Below are 25,288 nucleotides of genomic sequence, written 5' to 3'. Positions count from 1 at the left end.
GGGGCCTTGCTGCGTTTTGTCTCACAGCCTCATTCGTTATCCAAACGTACGCATTTCCTCACTAAACATAGTTAATTTATTTATTACCCTAATTGAATCTTAGAAACTCCCGAGTGAGACGTAGATGCTCTTCCTAGACACTTAAGACTACTTGAAACTATCAAGTTATTCGAACATCGTACTTTTATAAGGAGATAGCTTATATCACCTTTTACGCAGGTCATTTTAAATCCGAACTTAAATCCCAATCCTGAATCCCTTCAACGTCTGTCTTCCGTTATCGTTATCGTGTATGTGGAGTGTTAATTTTAGAAAATCTCACAACGACCGAAAAGGAACTTACCCGTAAAGCCCTCACTGCAAGAACAATTTAAACCGGAGCCAAAGTCCTTGCATTTGCCGCCATGCATGCAAGGGTTTCCAATGCATCTTTCTGGGGCAGTCTCACATTGTTTGCCATCAGTTCCAGAAGGACAGACGCAGAAATAGTCTTGGAACAAATTGATGCATTTGGCATCATTCTGGCAAGGCGTAACTTGACAGCTTCCTATATCAGATTCGCAGTTTCGGCCTGTCCATCCAGGTGGGCAGTTGCATTTATATGTTCCTACCTCGTCTCTGCAGGAGCCTGTAGCAAGAAATACTTCTCACTAAATTGAGCTATAATTAGAACTGTTACTTACCTCCGTTCAGACAAGGATCGCTGTCGCAATCATCAATGTTCTCCTCGCACGCTTTTCCAGTATAGCCCTCTTTGCACATGCAATAGTACTTGTTGTCAAAATCGACACACTTCTCAGTTCCCACCGGATTACAAGGATCGCTGAGACACTCATCAATTTCGGCTTCGCATTGCAGACCCACGTATCCAGGTCTACACTTGCAACTGAAGCCATCGACTAGGTCAGTGCAGGTAGCCCCGTTCTGGCATGGCTTCGACGAGCAGAAATCGATGGAGTGTTGACATCTTTTTCCAGTAAAACCAGCTTCACAGGTGCAGGTGAAATCGTCCACCAGATCAGTACAATGACCTCCATTATCACAAGGGTTCGCCTGACAATCGTTGATATTGATTTCGCAGCTTTCTCCGGTCCATCCAGGTTGGCAAACACACTCGTGGTAGAACAGTTTGTCTACACATATTCCGTTTTTACAGGGACTTTTGCTGCACATGTCGATCTTGTTTTCGCATCTCTTGCCATTGAAACCTGAAGGACAGGAACAGCTGAAGTCATTTACAAGATCTGTGCAGTTAGCTCCTAGTAGACAAGGTTTCTCTGCACAATCGTCCACGTTGATGTCGCAAGTCTGTCCTTCCCAGCCGGGTAGACAGTCGCACATAAATCTGCCTTGTTCCAGGGCCGTGCAGGTTGCCCCGTTGTTGCAAGGATTGCCATTTGCTGAGCAAGGGTCGATCTAAACATCGCATTGAAAATTAGATGAAATATTTCAGATTACAGCGTTTTCTGCTGGCAAAATTGGTGAGTATCATGCATAGTTTTTTGTAACGAGTGAGATTTTGCTAGCCGAGCGGAGCGAGATCTCACAATATGACACGAGTTATACAGGGTGCTCGTAAATATTATGTACATACGGAAGGGGGTGATTCTTCAGCTTATTTTATGATTAAAAGTTCATGTAAACATAAGCCCGCAAACTCTTCTTTACCTATTTACAGGGTGTTCAAATTTCAGAAATTTTTCGGTTTTTTCTTTACAGCTCTTGCAGTTTTTTAGGTATTTATATAAAATTTGGAATGTAGTTTATGCTGTATGATTTACATAATTGGGCATGTCAAATGGTTTTGATAATCTATAGGGTGATATTTTTTCAGGGGTCATGCCCCTTTTTCTTTATTTGAACTTTTTTGCGGTGAGGCGCTGGTAGATCCTAATGTATAAAATTACTTTTATTTTATTTAGAAACTTTTTAGACTCTTGCAGTTTTATCCATTTTTATTGGTTATCAAGAAAGAAAAAATAAAAAAGATTTTCTGTAATTCGTCAGATGAAATTAAAATTTGTTGTAAGCAATTATTTATTATAGGTAATCCTCTATTTTCAAGAATTTTGAGAGTTTATTTGGAACTAATTGTTAAAAATTAAAGCCGGGATAATAACAGCCTTAATAATAAAAATAATGACTTTAACAAGGAAATTACGTTACAGAAACCGTTGAATGTGACCTTATCCAACCCTTACACATGAGTTTGTCCTTCCCCTTATTGATGTCCGTACTCTTTCGAATACCCTCGGAGTATTTTTTATGGTTTTAAAAGCATCTAATATTCGAATTCGTAACTCATCAACGGTATTCACTTTTTTTTATTTGAACACCCTGTATATAAAGATTGCAACGTCTGTCTTTCTGTAACGAAGCGCTTACGGACCTATGTTTATATGAACTTCCGTATGTACATGATATTTAGAAACATTCTGTATTGTGGTAGCTCCGCTCGTTTCGTAAAATCTCACTCGTTACGGAAAACAGCAACAATGTCTCGGTTCTAACTGGACCAAAAGCTTACTGTTATGTCGCAATCCAGGCCTGTGTATCCAGATCTGCAAAGACAAGTGTGATTCTTGTATCCAGGCTCATCCTTGCACATCGCCCTGGCGGGACATGTATCGTTTGTACAATCTGATCGCTCTTCTTGGCAGTTTATTCCTGAATAGCCTGGAGGACATTGACACCTAACCAGAAGAATATTTTAACCCTTCCCGCCTTACAATAACATATCAGACAAACCTGTAGCCTTGAGGGAGATCGATGCAAGTCCCTCCGTTGTAACAAGGCTGAGATGCACATTCATCTATGTCGATTTCACATCTACGTCCTGAGAATCCTGCAGGACAGAAGCACTGAATACCGTGTCCCATTGGGACACATAAACCTCCATGCTGGCAGGAATTTTCGCTACATTGTATCTAAAGCAACATACAGTTATGCAGGTTCAAGCGAAACGAAAGAATATTAACTTACTTGACGACATTCGTCTCTGCCCTTCGATCCCGGTCCTTCAGTTTTCATATTTGTTGGGCATTCGTTACAGGATATTTGGCCAGGGATGGATTGGTAAAAGTCTTTGGGGCATAGCGAACAAACAGCCAATCCTAAAACGTTTCAGTTACAACCCAGTTTCATGTGTGTAATGGGATAGGTACCTGTCGGTGAATATTGTCCAGGGCTGCACTTGGGTTTGCAAAGTTCTTGACTGTCAGCAGCAGGTTGGTAAGTAAAAGTGTTTGCAGGGCATGCCTGGCAGTCTTTGAATCCTCCTGTAGGGGGTTCGCTTGAGAAGCTGTTTCTTGGGCATTCCAGGCAGGGCACCTATAAAATATATGTAATATGCAAAAACACTTAACTGCAATGCTATAAGAAGTATTGTGAATAAGAACTTTCAAAAGCATATATAGTTGTTCCATTTAAAAGTGTGCCTAAGACCCGGTTTTTCAAACCCGTGGTTACTTTGTCCGCATAGTAATTTCCATGAATAATATTTTGAAATGTGTTCTTCTTGGAAATGTGTTTTTTTATTGCTATAATCCTAATCAAGCCAGTGCCTTTATTTGTCTCAGTTATTTCCAATTAAACTAACAATTTTTGGCATTACTGGCGGGATTGGAGCCCATATTGCCCATCTTGCCCATATACATAGTGGCAGAGGACGTCGTGTCTTAGAATATAGGACAAAAAGCAAACTAATTTTACGCTGCTTTACTCTTTAATGAGACCTATGTATGTTCCATTAATTTCCGAAAAAAATTATTTCATAACATTACAGGATCTTACCATTCCAGTAGGGGAATATGTGCCGTATCCGCACACTGGCACACAATCATGGACAGTCTTGCTGCCTTCTTCACGAGTATAAGTCCCTTGAGGACATCTCACACAGGAGCCTTGTCTGTCCCTATTCTGGTAAAAACCTCTGGGGCAATAGGTACACTGTTTCTGATTTAATCCCGCATAAGTTCCCGCAGGGCAGTGTACTAGAAAACAAGAATTCCCAAAACTGTTCCATTGATGGAATAATGTTACATACAGCATCTAGGCACATCATTGGTGTCCATATTCAGTACCTCGCCAACGTTGCACGTGAATCCTCTATTTGTGTCTGATTTCAAGGCCTTCAATGGGGGGCATTGGTTCCCTATAGCTGATACATTCAGCAAAGGTTCAACCACAGCGTTTGCGTAAGGTACTGATAGATCAAACATCAAGTTCAAGGTACTGCCGCACAAGTCGTACAGTTGAGGTTGGCGGATCAATGGTAAAATATCGATAATGTAGTCCACCTAAAAAACCGCATTATGTGCTTGAATTATAAGGGAAAGCGATCAGACTTACTTTAACCATATTATCATCCACTAAGTGGGCGACCGCGTTAATAATGGACACGTTCATTTTTACGTTTACAGCAGAACAACGCTCAGATAAGACTTGATTTAGGTTATTATAGTACTGAGACAGTAACTCGGTATACTGCTTCAAACAGGCCGTTGCCACCGCTCCATTAGCCCGGTAGTTCATCATGGCAGTGAAGTGATAGTCCGCCTGCTGAGTATCTATAAATCAATTCTGGACATTAATTCCGTTATGCTATTTAACACTCCACAAACTACCTTCAGAAACACAGTCGGGCACCACACCAGCTGGCCTCCAAGGGGTGTTTCTATCGCAAGAGAAAGTTTTCACAGGCTCACCATCCGTGAATCTATATCCAGGGTTGCATGTGGCAATGCACTGCAATCCGCGGTCCTCGGGAAGGCAATTGATTGCCCCATTTGCCGGATGATTTAGTTCCCAATCAACGCAAGGAGTGGCTTGAATTGATACCTTGAAGATTTTCATTAAAACTAGATCGGGATATGGATAGTTGGAATGACCTACTTGATAATGGCAAGACGCTTTGTTTCCATACTTGTCTGCGGCTATAACGGTGACATTCTCAAAGGCCCCAATGGCGATTGTAGCCCTCTCAGGGATGAATGTCAGAAGGACTTCTCCGGACGCATCAGTGGCATTAATTCTTGCTCTGGTTTCGTTGAAGTTCACAGGGTAGCTGTCCTGGCGGTCTACTAGTTCTATGACGTAGCTCGGAGGGCAGCTGAGTTGCGGGGGTGTGTTATCTGGAAAGAGAAGTTCAGGTAATTACATGATGGCAGGCAGTTTTGCCTTTCCAAGTTCATGCGAAGAGAGCGACCATTAAATCTGCATGAAAAAAATCTAGTTTTACCTGTGACTGTAATGTTAATTTCGCAGATGGCTACGTTGCCATCATAATCAAAAGCCACATATTTGACCACCATATCCTCAAACACGTACATCGGGGTCTTGAAATTGGCAGGTTTTACCTCAAGTCTTGCAATGCTGCCCGAGTTATCCACGGCAGTGGGTTCAGTAAAGTTCACTGGCATAATGCCACCATTAGCATCCTTTTGCACGATAATGGGCTGTTGAGGACAGTTTTGGAACACTGGGGTCTCGTTATCTGGAATAGGGCTTGATTAGATTTGACCCATAATCTAACAAGGACACTTTTCTACTTACCTACGCAAGGCGAGTAACCGTAATCATAGCCCAACAAGGGCTCTTTCTCAGGCTCGTCACAACCCATTAACTCAAACTTCAAACAAGCATTATCCATGTAGCTCACTATGCCCAAAATCACAAATCTGGCTTGCACGTATTTCGGCAGAGAGATCATTGCCAGTTCACCGTAATTTCCTGGATCGCGCATGGTTAGGTTGAAATTCGGGAAGTAAACCACATAGTTTTCATGATCAGCTTGTTTGTAAAAGAACCGGATCTCCGTGGGGCGACCCACAATATCGTTAGTAACTACCCCTTTAACTAGGATGGCTTTGACACGGAAGACTTTGCCCAGATCCACGCTGACGTAGGTGAAAGCTTCTTTCATTCCGCACCATCCAGTCACGGAGTTCAGTCTCACGTTCTTTGCTTCGTAGTTGGGACGTTCGCTGGTGGCATTGATCGCCGAGTCAGGGATTCGTCCTACAAGTCAACTTAAAAACTTGTCCAATGAAACTGGAAATTGACACTAACCAGAGGAAAGTCCTAAAGGTTTCACGACCCTGCATTCGGGCTCTCTGACGCAGGTGATTGGTCTGGGGTTGATTAAGATGTATCCAGCTCGATTGCAGGAGAATCCCACTTCAGAGCCTTGTTCATAACTTCGGGATACCTGAATACCATCTGGGGGTCTGCCGGGGTCTTCGCAGACGGGGCCTTCGCACCTTAAGTCTCCGAAGTCCCAAACACCATTCGCTTGGCACCTGTTTGAATAAATTTTTGTAACATAAATACACATTGACATTAGATGCCGTGCGAGTCTTTAGGTGTCTTCGCCAAATTTTAAAATTACGTTGTGTTTACCTCACAACGTTGTCATGTTTACTGCTTTGCCCGGCGAGTTTAAAAGTATTCTGGCATCCAAAGAAGAAGGAAGATTGATATCTGGTGTCCAAATATTGTCCATATTCAGCCCCAGGTGTTGGAGGCGGCATGCCGCAATCGACTCTTGGACAAGAAGGCATGGTACCACTTAACCAGTAATCCGGGAAGCCTGAGAAAATTGGGAAAGTATGATGAACAACCTTTAAGAATAAAGAAGAGGGACTTACCAGGTTTGGGATCATAGACACACTGTCTGAAACCAGAACTGGAGGTGCGCCTAAGCTGCCTTCCCACGTTGTTGCAATCCAGAGTAACATTTTCCTTGAAAGGGACTAAAACGCTGTTGTTGACTCTACTCACGGTTAATCCCTCGTTTTTGTCGTCCGGTAGGGAAACACATTGAGCATCTACATATGAGCTTTACTTTAGAATTAAAAAACGGTTTTTGAAAAGAACTTACACTTGCACTCTGGAACGGTACCATTCCAAACACCGGTGGAGGTGCACAGTAACGAACTACTTCCCGACATAACGTAGCCGAAATCGCACTGGAACCCTACCAAATCACCAAAGTGATATTTCTCTTTCGTGGATAATATAACTCCGTTTTCTGGATGGTTTAAAGAAGGACACATGACTGGCACGCAAGATTTGTCTATTTGGAACGTGTCACCATCTCTGTTGCCATTCTCTGATTTCTCTATGAAGTAGGAGGCGGTACCTGAGGCAATACGAAGGTTTAGTGAAACTTAATTTCCGAAGGATTTATTTACCGTTTTGCTGATAAAGCTCGAACCCAAAATTGCAAGCACAGGAGTAATCTCCAGGACTGTTGATGCATTTCTGTTGACATCCACCATTATTAACAGCACATTCGTTGATATCTAGACATTCGTGCTTAGTGCAGCCCATGACTTCTAATTTTAGGCAAGGTGCTCCTTCATAATCCTAGAAACATAGAAGGGAAATTCAATTTGATATTGATTGCCGTGGAACTCCCCAAGTTGAGATAGAAGCAGAATCGATTCAACTTGGAAAAAATGAGGGTTGAGTAGCTATGATGTAAACCAGTTAGGAAATGTATATCTATGTATATCTATGTCCCTAACGATTGGAACTTTGCGTGACGAGCGAGGCCAGGTCCGGCAATATGATACGAGTTACACAAAATAGTATTTCCTAATGAGCCTTATATGTGATTTTCTCAAATTTTACTGTGCAACGAAGAAATCAGAAGAAACAAGTAAAAATTCCAACGCAATCAAGTAGAGTCTCCTGTCTGTAGAGCTACAGGAATCAGTGTTTTAACTGAGAGGGATGAAAACTAGAGCTTGGTTCTTCTAATGGTAAAGAACCAGTTTTGGGTTGGTTTCATCCTGAGTTGGATCAAACACACTTCTAAGAGTAATATTCACCTGTATCTTAAATTTCACGTACTGTGCCTCAATGGGCACTGGTAAATTAAGAATGCTCAATGTTGGCTTTTCGATAGTGAACTCAACAGCAAGACCATCTGGATTCCTGTAGTCCTTGAAGACATCGGTAAGATCGTCTGTATACTGGATTCGAACCGCTGATGTGAAAGCTGTATCTCCGTTCAGTCTAGTTACCGCCATGGTTCTGAACCCTCTGATGACCGTTGGAGCCCGGAGATCTAACATCACCCAGTTGGAACCCCCTCCAATCCCATTACCGCACCAGCCGACTGGACTGTTTAGTCGTACCATCTGGAAATGTAAGAAAATGTTTAGGCCAATCACTTTTACTAACTATAATCCTTATCTTAATGCCAATATATCAATGTCCTGATAACTTTGCCACGAAAGCGCTAAAATCGAAGCAGCAAGTCCTTCGCTTGCATGGAAATTAGCCTCGAGGTGAAGTTAACAGGGCTCTGACATATTGATCCTTACAGCTTTATCATATCCAGATTCGCTTCCAGACACGGTAATGGATTCGTCAGGAATTCCTCCATTAATCAACCCCAAATCAGCCACAGGTCTGCAGTCAGTGGTGGGGGCAAATCCCTTTTTACACTTGCACTGAAATGATCCAGCATAATTCACACATTCAGTAGATGCAACATCACATTGACTGCTGATGCACTCATTGATGTCTTCACATTTTGGATGGTTGTTGAATGCCTGGTTTTCACCGCACTTCAAAATGCTATTCCCGATTAGTTTGTATCCTTTGAAGCATTGAACACGAGCCTCATCGGTGTAGTAGTAAGTGCGTGAAGTGTCGGTGATAATTCCATTGGTGATTTCTGGTAGAACTGTGCATCTGAATTAAAATGTATTAAGGAATGGGGAATTTCGGTATATGATGATGTACTAACCTGGACCTGGAACATTTAGGGACATCGCCACTCCAGGTTCCATTGCTCATGCACAAAATAACTGGGGGACCTGTTCTGATGTAGCCAGGTTCACATTCGTATCGAATTATGGTTCCGTAAGTACGACCTAATCCGTTTAGGATGGTCATATTTGCGTTGGGTACTTCTTGTAAGGGGGCACATTGGGAAGCTGAAGCATTTAATAGATAGTTAAAGTCAGAAAAAAAAATCTGGATTTGAGTGGACTTAACTAGATTTGACATTAAAAAGTGGCGTACTGACACAACCGACAACACATCAGAAGAAATAAATTTTAAATAAATAAATTTCATTTTTAATAATAGCAGCTAACCTGAACTGCACGCCACTGCAGTTCTGCTGAAAATTATTCAAATCCCCTCTTCGCGTTTAAGAAACAATTTTTATATGTGATTTAAATTGAGAAGGAATTTCCCGTTGAGAGACCTTTAAGAATGTTGCTGCAGCATCTGAAAAACTGTTAAAACATGGATGACTCACCTAAACAAGTCGGTTTCTTCTCCCACTTTCCATCAGCCAAACAGGAAATCTTCTCGATAGGTTGACTGGATGGAAAGGCAAAGCCTGCGTAACACTGATACATTGCTTGACCCTTGTAGGTGACATTAGTGGAACCAATGGAGAATCCATTGTCGATTTGAGGCACCGGTCCGCAATAAACTTCCTAATCAAAAAGTGACTACAACAGTTCATAAAACATTTGAATGATCTCACCTGGCATTTTGGAATATAGCTGATTGACCAATTCCCTCCAGGCATACATTGAGTGGTTAGGCGATTTCGGCCAGTGGCGAATTCCTGGCCAGCTGGGCAACTAAAGGTGATTATGGTTCCGAAAGCTGTGTCTCTGCTTGAAGCCAGGGCGCCCGCTCCAGGTTGCAGAAGAGGGCAGTCTTCAACAATATAATATTGTTATTTTTTCTTTTAAATCAGATGATTAACCATAAGTTACCTGCCGAAAATACGACTTGCCATCCCTTTTTGCTATGTAAGGCGTCGGAGCTAAATCGCACCAACATTTCGCCAGAGGATGCAGTTAGGGTTATTTTCGGTCTTGCTGTTTCACTAAATCCCATATCAGGATGTAACCTGACAATACGCAGGAGAATACCATTATTAACAATTTACTGTAAAAACACGAGCATTGCTCCGAATCTTACCTCAATCCGCTTGTAGTGGATCCATCGAACACCTGAACAAAATCAGATTTGTCCACATCGAATTCATCGAAATTGAGAGACAATGGTCCTCCCACAGGGTTCCTAATTTTGTAAAGACATTCCTGGTTACTGGGGTAGTTCTCAAGTCCAAAAGCTGGGGAAGTAAGGGTACCATTACGAGCCACTATTGTGGCTTTGCACCCCTGAGTATATCTACAAACGCGAGCTTTATAGATCTATATGTGTTAGACTTACTAAGGCCTATTACCTGATTCTGAAACCCCTCTTGGTTCCTCCAAGACTAGTTTTGAAATAGATGTATAGTTCGCTATGCGTGGACATAATGATCTTCTGATTATTTTCTGCGCTTCCGGTTAACCGAGCAATAAGTTTGCTCCTAGGAGAATCACCATCTCTAACGAAAATGTAGTCTCTGCTCTCATCCAAGTCCAAATCATCCACTTCCAAGGTGATAATTCTGCCCCCTTGAGCGCGGATTATGTAAAGACATTCAAGGCCTCCCGGATATTGTTCAGGGTATCCTGGCGACTTCAGAATTTGCCCCTGAGGCGTTGCCCTTAAGGTGCCACCGCATATTTGAGGTTCCGTTTTCCATGAGGCTCTGAATCCCTTCTTCTCGACAGAAGCGTCAGTGCTGAATTTTACTATCATGAAATTCGACGCTGATACAAAGGACCTATTAGTGAGGTCCTGCTTCCCGGACAGCGTAGCCAAATTGACCGAAGTGTCTTCGGTCCTCCCTCCTACTAAAATCTGCACAGTGTCAAACGTCTTTTCAGTCTCGAACTCTTGGAATTGAAGCAGGATGTTATGTCCTTGAGGGCCTTCCAAAGTCCACTTGCAGTTGGTCAAAGGGGCATATTTATGGGGATAATAGGGCGATTCCACTACATCTCCACTGCTTGCCAAGTAAAAATTGCAGTTTTGGGCACAGTCAATTTCGTCGCTGTTGTCTCCACAGTCGTCTTGTTTGTCGCATTTGAATTTTTCGTTTATGCAGTTGCCATTTGAGCAATGGAAAGATCCACTTGGACAGGCCTTGGCTCTGCACATGAAGGGCAAAAGGCTTTCGCACGTAGTAAGTTCCCATGATTGATTGTCCTCTGATATGATGACATCGACGCACTCGCCTGAGTCCGGATCTGGTTGGCTCAAGGACCAGAAACCTGAAAAAATTAAACAGCATTGAGGTGGTTGTTAAAGACGGATGAGGAAGAATTTAACCTGAATACTGAGACACTAAGGTCCCGGCAGCAGACTCCAAAGTGTTGGTCCTGAGGTCATCCAGAGAAGCCAGACCTAACCAATAGTGGTCTAATCCCCGTCGTTCGATGGATCCGGAGCTATTTGCAATGGTGGCTGTTAAGTTATTTTCAGCATATGACTCCACTGCCATCAAATCACTGCCATATCTGAAAGAAAAATCATCAAATATCACGGAAGCAGTATGGATAACTTAACGCTATCTGGTCATAACGTGCTTTCGGTTGCCCAACGAATATCTTTCGACATCTGGGTCATTATTAAATTGCGGTTGCTTTACATTTCTACTAATTAACGTGGAAAACTAGTGTTAGGATTACATTATGTCTGCTATTACGCATATCCCAATCAAGAAATTCTTCTGTTCTTAGTGATAATACGGCCATGTTACATCTCGTCTACAAAAAGATGAAAGTTCGAGTCAATAAGTGTTTTGGAGAATGATAGAACCGTTTCAGTAGATGATGTTGAACAGTTTTAATAGACGATGTTGAACAAAGCATGGGTGTGTCTTAAAGTAATAATAACAATAAGTTGTCGCTCTTATAAGAAACCTCGTGAGTCTTTTAGAATGCACGTTAAGGTTACATGGTATAAAGTATTCGAAGGACGATCTACAACAGATATTGTCTTGCCTAGAATGGGTAAAGCTGAATTATAAGTAAACTGTGAATGAGAAGTATCTTTAGCATGGCACATAAGTACTCATCAACTAAACCATAAATTCATGTTAGATTTCCTATTCTCAAGAAATAAATTATGAGACTAGAATGAAGATTAGTTTACGCAAGAATGCTTCTACAGTTATTCCAGATAGCAATATCGCAAAGCATAACTATAACCCATTGACTATCTTTTAAAGCATTTAGACCTCCCTTGATAATTTCGATGTTTGAACTTTCTGTAGATTTCTCCGCCATTTAATAAAATATTTTAGTTATTTTAAAGCGAAGTCGTCATATAAACATATACTAGGAAACAATTTGTTTCTTAGGCACGTATTGAAGCGTTAGATATTTTTTTTAACGGGCGGCGGCCGTTCAAATTTCTTAAGGGACGCCGGATATTTAGTATCATTTCATTTTTCTTTGTAACATCAAAAATTTTCGATATATTTTTTCCAGGTCGAAATTGTGTTGCTGTGTTACTTGACATGGCCTACAAAAATCGATATACAGGGTCAATCTGAAGTAGAGGTTTTCTTGTTAACACAACATAAACCTCAAAAAACTAAGAAAAATCTTTATGTACATTTTTTTCGAAATCTCAAAAACAATCGAAATATGCGCGTATGAAAAAGTATACAAAAGTACGAGGCATTTTAAATAACCAATGTTCTAAAAGATGAATAAGTCGCAGTGGACCAATAAGATAGCCCGCGAGATTACCAAACTTAAATTCATGTGGTTTTTATGAAAAGTTTGGTGTTTGCGATTGAAATTAACACAGTGGCAGGGTTGAGTGAATGGATAACTTGGGATTTAAGGGTATTAAATAAATTTTAACAAGTTTTGTTATCAAACAAGAGTTATTAATGGGTGGAGAGAAAGCCTTAATAAAGAGAATTATTATTAAACTTATCAAGAAATTTTGGCAAGGATTATTTTTTACTTTGAATTAAAAGGAACAAAAGTACTAGAATTATTACGTTATTACAGTCTTGAGTAGGACACCCTGTATGTCCTAAAACAAAAATAAAATTCAACATTTGCCAGAGTTTCGTGATTTTAGATTTCTTGCTATAAAGTATGGTTTTTAACACATCGTTTAATAAAAATACTGATAAAAATGATTGTCTGGAATAGAGAATATGTGTCTGATTAGTATTTGTAATTGTACAGTATGAACGAAAAGTGAGGAATTATAGATATTCTTAATTGCTAAATTTAAGAAAAATGGATGAAAAACGTACGTAATCAAATTAAAAAAAAAACGACACAAATTTTTGTGAATCAGGACATTCTTTGAAACTAGTGGCAATTGCCTTATTCATGGGACTCAAATTTGCTTTCCAATTTTTATGATATTTTGAATTTTGACTCAATCTTTCCCGTTAATGGTTAGATGAAGACGTGTTAAAGTGATTTCAATTATTCTATACAGCATTTATAGGGTGGCCCATGTTAATGTATAGATTATTTCATGAACATTTGCCAGTTTCTAGGAATTTGAAAAAATTGCAAATTAACAAATCCATCTAAGGAATAGTTAGTTTTATTTACTGTGGTGTGCGTCACATGAAAAAGGAAATTTGTATAAAAATGTTTGCAGTAGATACGTGAAACAAATAGAAAGTAAATTTTCCGGATCCGGGCAATGAAAAGAAATGAAACCATGCGTTGTCTACTTGGTAAATGGACGCATCCATTGATCGATGACCATTAGAAAATATTCGCCTGTTCACCAGTAAACCACACAATACGTCTTCAGACTCGTTAAAATAATCATGAACTACTTTTCTAGTAATCGTACAAAAATCGAACATTCCTAATAAAATCCCTAAAGAAATGGGGCCTTTCTTCACAATTAAATTAATTAACAATTCAGTTTTACAAACAATCATAAACAAACAATGTAATACGAAAACTCCTAATGAAGAGAGCACAGTTGCACCTGTACACCGTAGACCGATTGAAGAGTGAAGACCCACTTTTCAAACTTGCTTCGTCACTGCTATATGGAAACGTGTGAATCTTTTGTTGCAAATCGACGGTTTTTTCAAATTTGGCAGGATATTATCTAATTTACCGCTCTGCAGCTCGAAAACAATGGTCTCAAAGCTTAAAAATAAGTACTATACAAGCTGTCTTGGGTAGATGTCTTCAATAAATCACGCATCTTAAGACATTGAGCAAGCTCAACAATTACATTGAGAACTCCCATTGACGCCCAATTAAAAAATCTAATCATTGTTTGCCTTGCTCAACGTGGGCAATACAAAACAATGAGTGGGTAATGACAATTATTGCTAAAATGCATGGGTTTTCAAAGATCTCACCCACCAAACTAACGAGAAATGTGAAGAAAAACTTTGATTTTGCAACGCTCGGTAACTCATTTCTGTTTCTCTCAAGCTACCAATGGAGCCGTGCAGTTTTTGTGCCTGTATCAACGGACAATGGACTTGGGCAACTTGTTTTGCATCTATTTGTTAGGAAATTTGATTTGTGTTGGTTTGAAAATGTGTAAAAAATGTAAACAATTCAATTAGAAAAAATTCCCAAATCAGGCACTTCTGTTATAGGTAGTTTAGCCAATATTGGCGGGAGCGCAAATTAAGGCGTGAGAAAATACGTAATTCCTCTTGTAAACGACTTATTATTGTTGTGAAGAAGATATGTATGTAATACGGACACAACTTACCTCCTACATAACTCAGCCGCCTTTTCCCACGAATGTCTGATATTGAAGAATTTATAACAATACAGTCCTCTAAGTTCCCAACCTGCAAAAACAGATATGAACATCAGTTTGGAAACCTGTAATTAAATATGTAAACTTGGGTAGTTGCACATTAAAATGAAAGGAATCTGCGCGAGTGCTAAAATAAAAAAGTTAATTTGGAACAAAATTGCCGTCTGCTTTGTTGCTGTTTTGCATAAGAATGCTTTAATGCTTCTAAGTTCTCATGCTTTTTAAAAAGGTACCGGTTTTATTGAGGGCGAGGCTGGGCGACGGCTCAGGGCGGTGGACTGTCCTGGCCGGAGGTTTTTCTTGATTGCAGGGGGATGGAGATTAAAAATTTTGCACAGGGTGTCAGACTTGCTAAGGCCGTCCCTAGTTTTATCCATACCTTAAGCCAATTCTCCGGAATTGACCAACAAAACGTTACTTTTATGTGGAAAAATTGAACAGAAAGTGCAATTTCGCAGAATCGATAGGAGCTTCTGAGGAAGCTCTTAAGGCGCTTGGAAAATGTCAATGACCTACATCTCTCTCAGATTAGTCTGGGAACCTATTCCAGCCGAAATTCTTCCAACTTGGGTTCATTATACAGGTTATTTCTGAACAGATGGTAAAAATTTTAATGGGTGAATCCTGAGCCGAATTTAAGACGAAAAATTCATATAAAGACACCTCCAAAAATGCTTCGTCTTCGGTCTACAGGGTGTTAAAAACACTTTTTTTTCGATTTTTTTAATTACTTGCTTATTTTTTATCGAAACTTGCTGAAAATTTGTACATATCATACACCGAGTGTTTGCTACAAACGGAATTTTTAGGACTTTGATTTGATATACGAAGTGATGCGGATTAATGGGTCTTGAGTTCTAATTTATCACATTTTGTTTTTGTTAATATTTTGATTCTTTTAGACAAATTTCTGAAATCCGTATTGAGTTTTCTCACTTTTCAGTCTCTTGCAAAATTTCACTTAAATTAAATCTTCACTTTTTATTTTTTGATTAACACTGATGTTAATAATTGTATCTGTAGGAAGCAGTGGCTTATTATCGCGAATATTACCTAAACCATCGATTTAAGCGAAATTTTGCAAAAGACTGAAAAGCGAGAAAATTCAATGCGGATTTCAAAAATGTATCTAAACGAGACAAAATATTAACAGAAAAAAATATGTGATAAATGAAAGTTCAAGACCCATTAATCCGCGTCACCCCGTATATCAAATCAAAACATTTCCGTTTGTAGGAAACACTCAGCGTATGATATGTACAAATTTTCAGCAAGTGTCGATAAAAAATAAACAGGTAATTTAAAAAAAAACGAAGAAAAGTACTTTTTAATGCCCTGTAGATTTAAGACGAAGCATTTTTGGGCATGTCTTTATATGAATTTTTCGTCTTAAATTTGGCTCAGAATTCACCCATTAAAATTTTTACCATCTATTCAGAAACACTCTGTATAATTTTTTGCATGGAACATTTTCGAAAATCTTATGTTCATTAGTACATCAAATTCATCTAAGATACATATATTTCGTAATTCAAGAACGATATCTCCACATCTCTTGGAAAGGTGCTGAACGAAAGTCATAGTTTTTGCTATATCCTCAAAAATACTCGGGAAACTGTGTATGTAGAAAAAAAAAGTATGATCATTGTTACTAAATATATGTCCGAGCAATTTCCTTAAAACTTATCTCTTGATCTTGAAAAGGAATTTAACCGCTAATTCTACTTTAGCTCTATCTCTGAAACTCATTTGGTGGCGTTAAAACAGCGCACAACCATGGCCAGAGCCCATAAAGTTCAACTGTGTATTAAAGGATTATGAGAGCATTAGCAAGAATTGGTAAAGTCTCTGATCTTCCTAGACATAGGTAGATGAGGCAAAAAGAGCTAAAGCTTTCAGATGTGTATATCCTGGATTAATTCTTTGCTAATTGCTTTGAAACATTTTAGCTTTTTGGTAATGGCCTTGTGTCTGACCGGATAATAATCCAGTTAGATACAACTTAAAAGGATAGACAAATGCAGCGTTCGCTAGGGCAAGCAGAGAATATAACAGACAATACGCAAAACAGGGCTCAATAAGTCATTTTAAGAGATACTCATTCCTCATCATCGTATGATTTCTCTTTCTTATTATTGAATATATCCCGTGAATATAGTACTACCAGGTCGTTACAGACCATAACTAATAGGTAGTGCATGAAATGCTATAAGACAATCAGTTCCTTATTCCAGCTTAAAAGATTCCGGTACCTACAAAGTTATTCACCTTGATGACTCGTACCATCAATCACAGTAAACATTTCGCATTTTGCATTTTTAACTGTTGGCGTAGGTCGATTCATAGCATGTAGAAAAATGTCAAGGATTAGGACCTAAATTAAATTAGGCAACTTTTCGAAAAAAAGTGTAGGTATTGTTAAGAAAGTATGACATTGTTAAGATCAGACGCTTTAAGAATTTAAGAAGCAACGGTTTTTCCCTTTGAGAAGAATTCTGCGTTAGGTAAGTCTAATCAATTCTAAGTTGTGCGCGCGTTTTCTGTATTAAATACTTTCTACTGCGCCGGTAATTACCCAAGAGAAGGCAGACAGGTTCTGCAATAGCCTCTGTGGCTGGTTTACTATAATTTTACGCAAAGTATTTCTGTGGGTCAAAGAAATCTACGCTTAGCACACGTGCTTTGGCCTACAACCCAACGATCACCGATGATTTTTACTTATTCGAATTGTCTTATTTTTATTATCGTTACTATCGTATATAAGCAAATTTAAATTTCTAATATGTTTTCACATCTTCATACCGAATGCAAAACAGAAATATGTCAAGTACTTGACTTTTAAAATTAATCTATAATAGAATGGAATAAAAATATGTCATGAGAAATTTTTTTCCTCAGTACGGAGTCTTGCAGTCCCCACTCGATTACCAAAATCTGGATCTCGGGAAACATAAGATGGAATTGGCTAAACGTAAGCTAATTAGTGCATTCCTGTAACCGCCTTCGGTCAAGATTTAACCAGCGACCAACTTCCGATCACCGGTTTTCTGGGCCGTCGCTCTACCAAATGGGCCCTCGGGGTACCCTTTTTTCAGTGAAATATACATAAAAAATGATTACTTACGCTCATAATAAGCCCCAGGAATCTTGTTAAGGAACTTTAATTTTACAAGAAATATTTAGGTATTGACGAGGTTGATCTACTTTTATACAAGCTTCTTCAGACATCAAGCTATTTACCTAATTTGATTGTTGTGCAATAACTTATTAATTAATAGTGCCATTTTACCTAAAAAGCGTTGATACCCAGATTTTCTGAGATAATGGAACCGTGAAATGAAGATTATAATACTTGTTGTTTTTTTTTGCAATTTTGTTATGGCTTTTAGCGAGCCATTTATGATATGGTTTATTTCAGAAAATTTCGCATACATGGGGAGAGAGTGAGTTTCCTTCTGTCGAACGTTTTACTAAACAGAACCAATGAAATGGTGGCAATCCTAAATTAACAGTGCACCAGGCAAAAAACGGCTAATAACATAAACACTCTTCTTAACAAGTCAGTCCATCTTAACAATTCAGTCAGAACCTTAAAGTCGCCTAGTTCTAGTAGTAGTTTTGTATATCACATTATCCATCTCTTTCATTTATGTTTTAATTGCATGTTGGTCCTTGCACTTTGAAACATAAATTAGCAAGTTTAATCCCTCTTCGGGTAGATTAAAGTGGATCATTTGTTTCCAAGGGAGTAAAACATTTTGCTTACACTTACACTTACATTAAGCTTTATAGTTTTTCGACTTGTAGTCAACATTTTTTCCTTTTAAAATACCCCAAGCTGTTTGTATTTGATCTTCAAAAAATTATGCAAAGAGCATTATTTTCTTTGCATGTAACTTTCGCCTATTTCTTTCACTTCGCACCATTTCTTGACGTTCATATATCGTTTTTGGTATATCGGAAAAAGTAGCGCGCACACTTCAAGACTAAAGTGCCTTTTAATCCTTTAGCAATTTACTCCGCAAACTTCTCTTCCTTAGTCCCTTGATCTACGACTTGCTGTTTCCTCACGCAGCGTCTGTAATTGATCCTTTTGTTGGAAATAAAGGATGATGATGATGATGATGATGATCATGAGATCATGATTTGCAAAACACATAATATCTAATAAATGTCCAAATGGCACACCCATCTGAAATTTTACCGCCTTCCCGTAATTTCAGAATAATTACATATGTAGTTGGGAGGTGGGTAACAAATCACCAACTATTACCTGCGTGGCTTTGTTTATTCCCAGCCTTCAGCTAGTTCATATGGAGGATTAAAGATTCCTTGTGACCGTAAATACACAATTTCAGATCACACATTGTGTATTTTTACGAGCGAATGAAAATGTTACTTATCACATCCTTCAGTGTCTGATTTAACACAATCTTACTAACATCTTGGTGGGCAATATTTTTTGCCTCTCCAGCAGCGGTTACTTGCGGCAACGTTTTCTTGCGTAACATAAAAGATATTGCTGGAATGTCGTTTTCTACGTATATAGGTTCAGACTATGAGCCCAAGGATAAATTGTTATTAATCATACATATTGAATCTAGATGCAGAAAATCATAATGGAATGACCAAACCATCAATACACGGTTACTTTCTGAATTTACTTATCAGAGTTTTAGATTGCGCTCCGTCAAACTAATTAGTATTTTATCATAATAATTGTAATTTTCATGCAAGAAACTTTATTACGTTTCAGTCTGCCTCTTATATAGCTGCATGCGTCTTAGACGCAGGCTGTAAACGGCATTATTACCTAATCGCGGATGGAATAGCACAAAGGCCCAACCTTTGAAGATTTAATTGACGTTGGAAATAATATGGTCAGTCTTTCGTAATCAGCCTCCGGGATAGAAATACAAACAGGTAGATGAATAATGAAATGGCAACAGGTTTGGATTTTTCTTGGTTTACCTCCTCCGGCTGTGTCATGCATCTAAAATGAACGTGGAGACTGAAGAGGATTTTTAATGCGAATTTAAAATTTTGTCGAAATTTTATCGGTTGTTAACATAAAGAGGGAGATACTTACTCGCATTTACCTACTTTAACATATTCTTGGAGACCTACAAGCGCAGAAAACATAGAAAATTTACGGTTGGTGGAGGTCAATGTGTCAGCCTCAGTCAACAGCAATTACTTAAGTAATAAAATCGTACAATGATCCATTGACCAAAATGCGAGTCTTGAGCAATAGCATTTCGCAACCACTTATGTTTCACTAATCACTTTCACCTTTTTCAATATTGAGTGTCCATTTCTTATAGGTGCCCGAATCTATGGTTTCGTAGGTGTCTACATCAATGTGCACTGACACACCTGGTTAACGACTAATCTAAGTTATCATTTAAGGTATTCTATTGTAAAGAGTATCCCTCATTAAGATAGTCAAAATACTCTTTGATCTAAATTGAAAACCTAACTGAATGGGCATATAAGTACATAAGTTATAACTCTCCAATGACAATCAGTTGTGCAAGATATCCTTACTCCACCCCCCAGACCAGAAAAAACCCTTAAACCTCCAACTTCTTAACTTGAAAACTGATTTATAAAAAAATCTATAAAAAATCGAACATATATAGAAAATTCTCGCGCATTCGTTACATTTTTTTTTCTTTTCTTGCTAATTCTAACCTAAAAACGATTTTTAAAATTTCAAAATGGAATCACTTTTTTCAGAATGGGCTGCAAATACAGTTTTTTCTTCTAATGATAGGCATTTTTATGGCAAATTTAAGTGTATATAAAATGTGTTACTTTTTAGGCTGCGCCATATAGAAAAATGCAAAAAACCCAATTTTTTGGCATTTTTTTCAATACCGAATTAAGCATTTCGGCTTTTTTTAGCCATTTGATGTATTTTTTATATATCTATTTGTAAATAGAACATTTTTTTCAATTTTATATATTTCGTAGTCATATTAAAATCGTCTTTATAAGTAGTAAAAACTGTTTAATTTAAATTGAGAAACAGCAAATAAAATGCGATAAATAGCTACTATTGGATTACAAAATTACGAAAATTTTTTTAAAATCATTTGAAAGTGCAAAAAAACCTTAGAGAATGGATTGACGATTTGAGAAAGCAAGAATACCTATTTCTCGAAAATTATACAAAAACTAAGTAAAATCTCCTAAAGTAAAAAATCCTAAAAAAATTAGTTTCAAAATCATTAGAAATTCCTAAAAACTTCTTAAAAATATATGTTGAAAATCGTCAGAAAATTTTCAAATTTTATTAAATAAAGTTCACTTTAAAGTTACATTTTTCAAAATTTCGTTCTAGCAAGGCTTTCTTATCTAAAAACCCTCTTTGACTTTGTTATTTTTAAAAACGATCGGATTTTAAAATTTTTTTTCTAGTGAATAAGTGTACTGAACATTGATGCAGTGAATGCTTATGGTTCTATTTTTAATAGAACCCTGATAATTTGGAATATGACATGCGCTTTGGGACAAATGACTTATCAAAACGCCTGTCATGCAAACTCAGTTTATTGTAAAAAATTTCATGGCAAATTTGGTCAGTAAACCGAGTTTGAAGGTAAACTCGTGTTCCTTGGTGCACGTGTCAAGAAAAAACGAACGATTTTGTCTGGAAGATAAGATTATTTTCTTAAAGGGAACAAAAAAGCATGATGAAGAGAATGAAGAGCAATCTATAGTATAAACCAACGATCTAGATTCAGTTTTGTCAGCATTTTTTTAGCAAATTAAACCTTAATCTATGAAATCGGAAGTGACGCCGTTGTAAGTCTCACGTATCACATGTCCACCGCGTGACGCATCTCTGGTCACAACAGGACGTTATGAGGACACTAATACATGGCGGCCTTTTTTTTGAAAATTAGGACCAATTTTGATGGAATGGCGGCCATGGCTTGCTGCATCCAGTACTTCTAGATCATTGGAATAGAGGCAACTGAAGATAGTACTTACCATTTGGGCATGTGAATAAATTACTCGAACTAGTAGCTAAATTTATCCTACATATGGCCAATATGGCGACCAATATGGCCGCCTCTATCCTAATCAGCATGGACCTGAAAAAGAACAAAAAACTTGTTAGAACATTCAATTCCTAACACAATTTCGCAGGGAAACGAAGGATATGATATGACGATTATGGTTCTGCGTTATACACATCAAATCAAATTTTCGTGGCGGAGTTTTTGCGTAACATACTTCCATGTTAACTCGAATCTTTTGTCGTTTTTACATAATTTCTCGGTCCGCTGAGCGTGCATCTTACATTATTTGAGAGTAATTAATTTCTTCTGTTTGCTTTTCATTACAGGCAGCACAATGAACTACTCCACAATCGTTTTTGAGGAACAGTTATATTGTAATACTCGTATATTTCAGTGACAGTATTTTTTGATTTGCGGTTGAACTGAATTAACAATTTCATGCTTATTGTTTCTGTTTATGGAGTGAAAATGGCATTTGAATTCTTAGACTCATTTGCAGTTGCCGTCGTTGTAATAGTAATGAAATATAATGGAAAAAATAACTGAAAGCCAGGGAAAACAGGAAGTCAGAGACTAATTTATCAATATGCTGAATTATTATAAACGTCGCTTGCGACTTAAAATGCCGTAACGCAGGGTACTAATTGGTACTTGTGAAATGGTACCGCCCACGTATGAACAAGATAAAAGTATTTGCGAGAAGAATTCAAGGCTGCAAGATGTGCAACTCGATGATTCATAAGCCATATTTCAGAGGCATAAGAGAAATTCTAACGGGAAATTATGGTATTTAAAATGATTGAGTAAACCCTTTTTTAGGTCCTGCTCTCGTGCTGACTGAACTTTTCCAAACGAGGTAAATAGAACGGAATGACTGGTGTCGAAAATACCGCTTTTCGTAGTATACTTCTTCTGCTACCGCAACAACAAAAAAGCCTATTTCTTGATTCAGTTGTAGGTATTGTGCAATTAATTATGCACCTACTCGATGAAATCCCACTGGCCCCAATGATTACATCAGTAGACGCAGAATCTCAGGCCAAGAGGCTATCGGTTTCGTGCTTGTTGGCTCTCATCAGACAGCCTCAGGCAAATACCCCCGTGTAACGGGTTACTGAGAAGACAAAAAACTGCTTAAATACCTGATAGGGGTATTAGTCCTCGGAGTAGCATTTAACTATACTGTTTTAATCGATGAATTTTTGGGGAAAATATTTGAGATCTAAATGTGTAGTTTACTGGGGGCATTAGCCCTAGAAGTAAATTTTTCTGTCTTTCTTTTGTTTACCTATTCGATGATGCCGTATTTTTAATGTTACGCTTTGCTTTATCACTATGAAATGCTCTTCAAGATCACAAATTTCTTCAAAAACTCTTAGTTATCCGGAGTTGAAGAGTTCATCATTAACCGGCACTCGATACTTGAACAGCGTGCGAAAAGCAAATTTTGTTTGCGCACTCATGTTAAGAGGATGGGCATGCGCTGTTGCGTATATTATTTTTATACGAGAGATCATTTCGCATTCGAGGAGCTGAAATTTTTTTAACGATGTTTCGCTACTTTTCCTTAGGTCAATTTAATAGTTTATCAGAGGAGGCACGCGAAAACGAGATTCCGAAGGAGCATAAATTATTGTGGCTCTAATGTTAGTTCTCACCAGCCGGGGCTTTCGCTTGATAAGTTATCTCTCAGTTAGGCGCATTTATCCATATACCCGCCAATCGAAAATTGGATGATTTCTCTTAGGTGGTAATAACAGCGCATTTGGCAGTCGATTTCAAAACCGGGCATTAAGGCCAAATGATAGTGTGGTAACTTTATCAGGAGCCTCCATGGAAGTGGGCGGAGCACCGATCCAATTTCAAGTCTGCAGTCCAAGTTCTCAGGAACTTTAGATCCCCGTTAAATTTGGCGGAACTTATAATTCGGGCCTTGAATTTGCGTTATCCACATTATGCCACTGAGCTTTAGGATATTCTTATATTTTACGAGTCTTTGAATGGTGGCTCTCTGCGCAATAATACTGCATGAATAGTGGACCCCCAGTGCTGGAACCTATTTTGGTACCTATTATAAGGACAGCTAGCGGCGAACCTCTGGTTGCAATCTAAATAATGTTTATCTAATAGAATGCCAATTATTTATCATTCATTAAAGTGCGCTCAAGGTTGCTTTTACGTAAGTGTTAATGATTTACTTTGCCTATTGGCAGAGAAAGAATTTGCAAGTTTATGTTTTGCCCGATGTGTTGCAACCAGGTTAGACGTTATGCAACACAGTGGCGATATTTTTCTCGCTTATTTTTTCTGCAGGATAAATTTCAGCAACGTTGCTTACTCGCTCGCAAAAAAAAGCTTTTATCGCGACACATTATGGCTGGCAATTAGTGGTCCCAATTACAATGGAAAGGGAGCATCAAATGGCCTAACTGTAGTCCGTCCTAGAAATCATCGCAATTAACACAGTGAACAAGATTTGTCACTTTTAGGACTACACTTTCCAGTAATTAGATCACTCGCAGCTTTATAATGTTTTCTTGCAATTGTCCCACTTAAGCGCCTATCTTAATGTGTAACAACAAAAATTACCTTCAGCCGTGATTTGGTTTAAAGTAGGCTACTTTTCACAGGTCTCAGATGACTTTATTTTCGGATTACGAATCGCTAGACGTAAATTCCAGCAAATTAACATCCGCTAAAGCGTGCAGTACCAATAATATTAATTGCTCCATCCTCTAGTACGGTTTCTGCTCTATTTGCCGGTATCCTTATGGGCCGTTTAAGCCTAATAACTATCAAGTGCTGGCTAACTGTAACTCAAATAATTAATTAAATTGCCTTAATTAGATTGGCATTATTATTATTGTTATTACAGTGCACTATGCGCTCTGCTGCAGATCTGCATCTCCAACTATTTAGTACGGATTTTGCTTTGGGTAATTCATGGTATGATCGATTTGCTTGCTATGGTAGTTATCAGGGACTTGGTTATTAACTACATTAGAATAAGACAGTACTCGCTGCTGTCCTACATCTCGCGTTCTTCACATGCAATTCGGAGAGGAGTGTTGGTGTGCGATAAGTGTCAGAGGGCAGTCTGAGGTATTGAAGCGTTTAAAGCGGCTTCTTAAGCAATAAAAACGTTTCTACTGGGAATTAGTCGAGCTGCACATCTAATGGACGTCATGAATCACCATCAACATCGAGCCGTGTTCTTTAATTAACTTTCAAACTTGATTCAAGTCACAATAATGGTTCGATGAGGGTACTTTGATTCACGGTGAGAGCCAATAAATGTAAGTTCAGCAAATTCAGAAAGCAGACTGTGTCCGGTACTGAGAAAACGAAAAAGCTACAATATGCCCAGGAAGGATTCGGAAATTTTTGAGGCTAGTAGGTATTTATTACCGGACCCATATCCCTAAGTTTTCGAAAAAATTATATTTTTACATGTGTTTTTCGAAAATATTGGGTTGTCTGGAAAGTTCATACAGTTTTTTGGTAAGCGGCATAAAGACAGGTCCGAATACATCAGCCCGATTGAAAACAAGTGAAATCCGCGCTCATTGCAAAAGACGGTATTTCATGCACATTTTGAA

The 25,288-nt window shown here is 38.5% G+C and overlaps 1 protein-coding gene across 2 annotated transcripts in view; it reads right to left on the bottom strand.

The window, feature by feature from the left end:
* uif (sushi, von Willebrand factor type A, EGF and pentraxin domain-containing protein uif) overlaps nt 1-25,288 on the bottom strand; it is a 43,926-nt gene that overhangs the window by 7,509 nt on the left and 11,129 nt on the right. For both annotated transcript variants that reach the window (XM_066400640.1, XM_066400643.1), the window contains exons 2-30: nt 21,658-21,761; nt 14,608-14,689; nt 11,206-11,393; nt 10,229-11,147; nt 9,961-10,173; nt 9,753-9,889; nt 9,515-9,693; nt 9,281-9,464; nt 8,762-8,951; nt 8,334-8,706; nt 7,836-8,147; nt 7,194-7,368; nt 6,881-7,141; nt 6,648-6,827; nt 6,400-6,589; nt 6,070-6,299; nt 5,554-6,018; nt 5,240-5,494; nt 4,894-5,132; nt 4,626-4,839; nt 4,351-4,568; nt 4,046-4,298; nt 3,793-3,992; nt 3,165-3,330; nt 2,983-3,113; nt 2,749-2,927; nt 2,528-2,693; nt 684-1,416; nt 344-628 (exon numbers count right to left, since the gene is read on the bottom strand). In XM_066400640.1, coding sequence (XP_066256737.1) covers nt 344-628; nt 684-1,416; nt 2,528-2,693; nt 2,749-2,927; nt 2,983-3,113; nt 3,165-3,330; nt 3,793-3,992; nt 4,046-4,298; nt 4,351-4,568; nt 4,626-4,839; nt 4,894-5,132; nt 5,240-5,494; nt 5,554-6,018; nt 6,070-6,299; nt 6,400-6,589; nt 6,648-6,827; nt 6,881-7,141; nt 7,194-7,368; nt 7,836-8,147; nt 8,334-8,706; nt 8,762-8,951; nt 9,281-9,464; nt 9,515-9,693; nt 9,753-9,889; nt 9,961-10,173; nt 10,229-11,147; nt 11,206-11,393; nt 14,608-14,689; nt 21,658-21,757 — 7,417 coding nt within the window. In that variant the 5' untranslated portion in view covers nt 21,758-21,761. The remainder of the gene's footprint in view (nt 1-343; nt 629-683; nt 1,417-2,527; nt 2,694-2,748; nt 2,928-2,982; nt 3,114-3,164; nt 3,331-3,792; nt 3,993-4,045; nt 4,299-4,350; nt 4,569-4,625; nt 4,840-4,893; nt 5,133-5,239; nt 5,495-5,553; nt 6,019-6,069; nt 6,300-6,399; nt 6,590-6,647; nt 6,828-6,880; nt 7,142-7,193; nt 7,369-7,835; nt 8,148-8,333; nt 8,707-8,761; nt 8,952-9,280; nt 9,465-9,514; nt 9,694-9,752; nt 9,890-9,960; nt 10,174-10,228; nt 11,148-11,205; nt 11,394-14,607; nt 14,690-21,657; nt 21,762-25,288) is intronic.

This window comes from Euwallacea similis, chromosome 21 (assembly GCF_039881205.1).
Source record: "Euwallacea similis isolate ESF13 chromosome 21, ESF131.1, whole genome shotgun sequence".
Classification (NCBI taxonomy): Eukaryota; Metazoa; Arthropoda; class Insecta; order Coleoptera; family Curculionidae; genus Euwallacea; species Euwallacea similis.
Note: the sequence above shows the minus strand (reverse complement) of the source record. Positions and strands in the feature narration are given on the sequence as shown.